This window comes from Theobroma umbraticum, unplaced genomic scaffold (genome assembly GCF_002168275.2).
Source record: "Theobroma umbraticum cultivar Fairchild unplaced genomic scaffold, ASM216827v3 scaffold_44.0, whole genome shotgun sequence".
Taxonomy (NCBI): Eukaryota; Viridiplantae; Streptophyta; class Magnoliopsida; order Malvales; family Malvaceae; genus Theobroma; species Theobroma umbraticum.
In genome coordinates, this window is record NW_018397255.1 from 5,901,539 (window position 1) to 5,906,865 (window position 5,327).

General features: G+C 32.7%; 1 protein-coding gene across 1 annotated transcript; it reads left to right on the plus strand.

The window, feature by feature from the left end:
- Positions 1-1,689: 1,689 nt before the first annotated feature.
- LOC110409811 (G-type lectin S-receptor-like serine/threonine-protein kinase LECRK1) lies at positions 1,690-4,023 on the plus strand. Its single transcript, XM_021419288.1, has one exon. The coding sequence runs from the start codon at positions 1,690-1,692 to the stop codon at positions 4,021-4,023; it is 2,334 nt and encodes a 777-aa protein (XP_021274963.1).
- The last annotated feature ends 1,304 nt before the right edge of the window (positions 4,024-5,327 follow it).

Genomic DNA, 5,327 nt, shown 5'->3' on the forward strand with positions numbered 1-5,327 from the left:
GTAATAATAATAATAATAATAATAATAACTTTCCTCTCAAATCTTATTTTTTTACTTCTGTTTTTGCTTTTGTTAATTTGATTGATTGCTATGTTTAATTGTATTTTGATCCCTAATTTATAAAAAAAAAAAAATCTTTTGCTTGTAAATTGATTTAACAAAACTCCACACTAATATTAAAGAATTTAGTAGTGACCAAATGTTATTGCAGTATAAATTATATATATATTAGGATCATAATCCTAAAATATCGCTGAAATTTTAGAAAATAAGAAAATCATGAATAAATACATGTTTTCATTGAAGAGTCAATATTGCTATTATTATTTTTCCAGGCTTTGGTGTACATGACTTAATAGAGCAGCACCAATTCAAAGTCTTTGGGATTCAACAAAGATTATTCCAATGCAAGTTATAACATTCAATAGGTTTTGTTCCATTAATTCCAACCAACAAGGTGACCCTCATGACACGTTTTTGTACGGGAGCTAGCTACTACATAGCCCTCTCTATGTCTATGGAGTTTCTCTACCACCAATCGTATTGTTAAAATGCATATATGACAATTCAATGTCTAATATTGAACCAATGAAATTTTATCTTATCAAGAAGACCGAATAGTATAATAAAGAAATGTAGAATCAAGAAGCATTTTTCAAATAATAATTTATCTTTAAAATATACAAAATGTACGTTTAAGTAAAATTCATACTATATCAAATTAATATAATCCATGCATCAAATGTGTAAATAACTATATTATTTAAAATTTTTTAAAAATTTTCATATTTAATGTATACCTTTCCCCATTTGAAAGAGCAAAAAAAAGTTTTATTACTTAAAACTTTGTACATTTTTGAAGTGCGTATGGAGTTATAAGTTGACAAAGTTCACTTACCTAAATTAGAACTTGAATAAATCTTATTTGATTAAAAAAACAATAATCTAAATTCACTCAATTTAAATTCAAATAATCCAAACTAAATCTAAACTCAAATCAATCCTATTTGATTGAAAAAAAAACAATAATCTAAATTTACTCAACTCAAACCAAAATAATCTAAATATTAAACTAACTTTATATATATATATATATATATATATATGTTTTTTCTGACTCTGAGTCTTAATTGATTAACAAATGGAAATTATAAACTGTAGATCTATTGAAATTTCATTGGATTTTAGAAATAAACGTCATGTATGTAAGTAAGTTTTATAGGAAATTAGCGCTGATTTACACTAATAACCGGTTCGAAATATTTGCTAATTGAGTATAAATTTGTAATGAACTTTTTTGAGAGCTAAAAGCTGCTTGATTATGAAGAGTTGATTGATTGCTTTGACTACTTTTAAGGCAGAATTAGGATCGAGTTTCCCAAGTGTTTTCCAAACGAGTTATAACTGGGAAAATTTCTTGCATTGAGTTTTATTCATTTCCCATAGCATCACTGGTAAATGATTCGTCTCTATAGACTTTTCTACGCAAGTATAGAGAATGGTAGGTGAGGAAAGGTTAAGTTTTATTCAATTTTTATATACTATTTGAGTCTCTCCATTTAGAGAAATTTGGTAAAAATTAAGGAGAGATGCCCTTGTTAACCCTGAACTACATGTCAAACTGATATCTTTCCAAATAAAGAGAGGACGGAACACGCGACAAACCAGAAAGACTTGCTTCGTGGACACATGGCTGTTATCTTTCTCTTTTTGGTACTCTTGCTCTCCGTAACTTTTACACCAGCTGAACAACAAAAGGTTACCAATATAAGCCTAGGCTCCTCTTTAACGCCCACCTCCAACATCTCATGGATGTCCCCATCTGGTCTATTTGCTTTTGGGTTCTACCCGATAGCTAATGGCTACCTTGTTGGGATATTTATTGCAGCAATCCCCATTAAAACGGTTGTATGGACAGCCAACCGAGACACACCTCCAGTTCCAAACAGTGCTACTTTCAATTTCACTAATGACGGAAGACTCATCCTTGAGTGGCGACAAGGTCAAGTGGCAGTGACTGGGAATTCATCTGAACCTGCAGCTGCAGCAGCTATGCTTGATTCAGGCAATTTCGTCTTGAACAATTCCGATCAGAAGATACTATGGCAGAGTTTTGAACATCCGACTAATGCACTTTTGCCAGGTCAACGTCTCTATCCAGGGTACCAGCTGTTTTCAAGCGTTTCAGAAACTGATGATTCAACGGGACGATTCCGTCTCTTGATGCAACATGATGGAAACCTTGTGCAGTATCCGGCCAATACTCCAGAGTCAGGCGCGTATGGGTTCTGGCAAGCAGGAACTGGTGGTCAGGGAGATAATGTAACACTAAATTTTAACCCTGATGGCCATCTCTACTTGCTTAAAGCTGGCTCCAACATTAAGAATATTACAGTCGGAGGATATCCCACAGAAGAAACACTATACTTAATGAGAATCGATGTCGATGGGAACTTTCGACTGTATACATATAAACTGAATCAGAATGGAGCTGAATCGGTGGTATGGAATTCTTCCAATGATGGGTGTGCCCCTAAAGGCATTTGTGGCCTCAATGCATATTGTATGCAAATGGATCTACAACCCCATTGCTCGTGTCTTCCAATGTTTGCAATTGCAAATGGAGCTAATTCTACTTTTAGCTGTGTAAGAAATTTCGTACCAGAAAGTTGCACAAATAATGACAGCAGTATCACATACTCCATTCGAGCAATTGCTAGCCTTATATGGAAAGATACTGCATATGATGTTCTAACATCAAACACCCAAGAAAGTTGTTCAAAAGCATGCTTGGAAGACTGTATGTGCGAGGCTGCAACTTACAAGGATGGGAAGTGCAATAAGCAAAAGCTTCCTCTAAGATTTGGGAGATTACAATTGACAGATTTAAGCATAGCTCTCATCAAGGTTGCCAATTCGACCGAGAATGAAAGAAGGGTGAGTTCATCCAAAGGGAGGAGGAAAGAACTTCAAACAAATTTCCTAATCATTGGCGTTTCATTGACTGCTTTTGCTTTTATTATGTTAGTATTGTCTGGAGTCCTCATTTATAGGAATCGAGTTAGGGCATACAAAAGGGTTATTATTGATAATAGCAATGTTGAATTGATTGAAGATGTTCCTCCTAGATCATTCACGTACAAAGAGCTAGAAAATGTAACTAACAATTTCAAGGAGGAGGCTGGTAGGGGGGCTTTTGGGACAGTTTTTAAAGGTGAATTATCCAACGGCCAGAAGATTGTAGCTGTTAAGAGACTGGACATAATGTCAAATGAAGGGGACAGAGAATTTCAGACAGAAATGAGAGTTATTGCAAGGGCATATCATCGGAATTTAGTCCGATTACTTGGTTACTGCCATGATGGGTCCAACAGACTTCTGATGTATGAATATATGAGAAACGGTTCATTAGCAGATGTACTCTTCACAACTGAAAAGCAACCTTGTTGGAGTCAAAGAATGGATATTGCTTGTAATATAGCAAGGGGTCTTCACTATCTCCATGAAGAATGTGAGACTCGAATTATCCATTGTGACATTAAACCCCAAAATATACTCATGGATGAGAATATGTGTGCAAAAATATCCGACTTTGGATTGGCAAAGCTATTGATGCAAGATCAGACCAGAACCTTTACTGGGATCAGAGGGACAAGGGGGTATGTTGCACCAGAATGGCATAAGAAAGTGCCTATTACAGTCAAGGCAGATGTTTACAGCTTTGGAATCGTATTGTTGGAGATCATATGCTGTCGTCGGAGTGTGGATTGGAAGCTTTCTGAGAATGAAGCCATTCTTGAAGAATGGGTTTACCGATGCTTTGAAACTGAAGATCTGGGTAAATTGGTGGGTGATCGTGAAGAAGTTGACTGCAAACAGTTAAAGAGGGTGGTTAGCATTGGACTTTGGTGCATCCAACATGAGCCATCACTTCGTCCTTCAATGAAAATGGTGCATTTGATGTTGGAAGAAACTGTTGATGTCCCATTACCTCCGCCTGCGTCTTTCCTTGATGATATATAAATAATGCTTGCGCTTGCATTATCATTTAATCGCCATATTTACAATTTCTAACTCCAGTAGTCCTGTGTTTATCTACCAATTGTTTAGTTGTAAGGGGTCATTGTAAGTTGTGGAATATTAATCTATTTTCTTCTAAATTATAGTTTTACGAATATATATATATTAGGTGTTGCTGTTACTCGAAGTGTATAAAGTTATCAGGTTTTTATAGCTGTTAGTTTCATGACGAGTTTTGCCTCTGTTTCATATATACATTCAAAGTACCTGCCCTATGCTCAAACCTTTCTTCTTGCAGCAATGTATTGAATAACTGTTACATGAACAGTTTTTGACTTTTTATAGGTGTAAACTACTTGTATATGAGAGTTAATAGTAATACCTCATTATTTATAACCTTATATAAAAGGAATTCTTGATGTAGTTTCCAAATAAAGTTATATGGATACATAAGCAAAAGTGCTACAGGATAAAAGAAGTGATTAAGTTTTTCACGTGAATTTAATATAAATTTTAAATAAAAGAAAAAAAAGTCTAGATGGAGTTTCCAAACAAAGTCACATGGGTATATGTTCAAAGGACTATTGCAAGTCAAAAGAAGTAGTTAAGTTTTTCTCGTAAATTTAATATAAATTTTAAATTGTAAAAATTAAAAAATAAATAACAAAACATATAAATTTTGACACACCCTTTTAGAACTAATAATTGTTCAATTAGTTATAGATACTTAGAGAATGATATAAATCAAAATTATCATCAATTAATTGTTAAGAAGATATAAAGTTTGAAACTTAATTTTCTAATCACTGACTAGGAAATGTTAATTTATAACATATTCAATTAGTTATTGAATGATATACGTGTTCTATAATTGGCATGACTGACAAATTGAGAGTACTAAAAAGGAATTATCTCGTTTTTTAATGGATTAACTTATCAAGATCTTAAATTATAGTGTTAAAATTTAATATTTTTATAATTTATTATATATCATCTTTCTCACACGTAAAAGGAATAAATTTTTATAAAAAAAAACAAAGAACACAAAGATAAAGATTACATCATATAATTTTTAAATCACTTGTAAATAAATTTGAGTTGGTAATATTCATTAAATTACAACTTAACTTTCATAAATTATATATATGAATTATTTTTTATTAATTAGTAAGAAAATTGTTGCTTATCATTAGATTATATATTAAATCATAATTGATTCTTTAGTGAAATGTTAACTGCCTAACACCTCATTATTGGTTTACTTTATTATTAACATTTAAAAAAGTTAGTGACCAATTGAGACAAAC

Coding starts and splice junctions, on each gene's coding strand:
- LOC110409811 (XM_021419288.1), top strand. CDS start 1,690: ATGGCTGTTATCTTTCTCTTTTTGGTACTCTTGCTCTCCGTAACTTTT.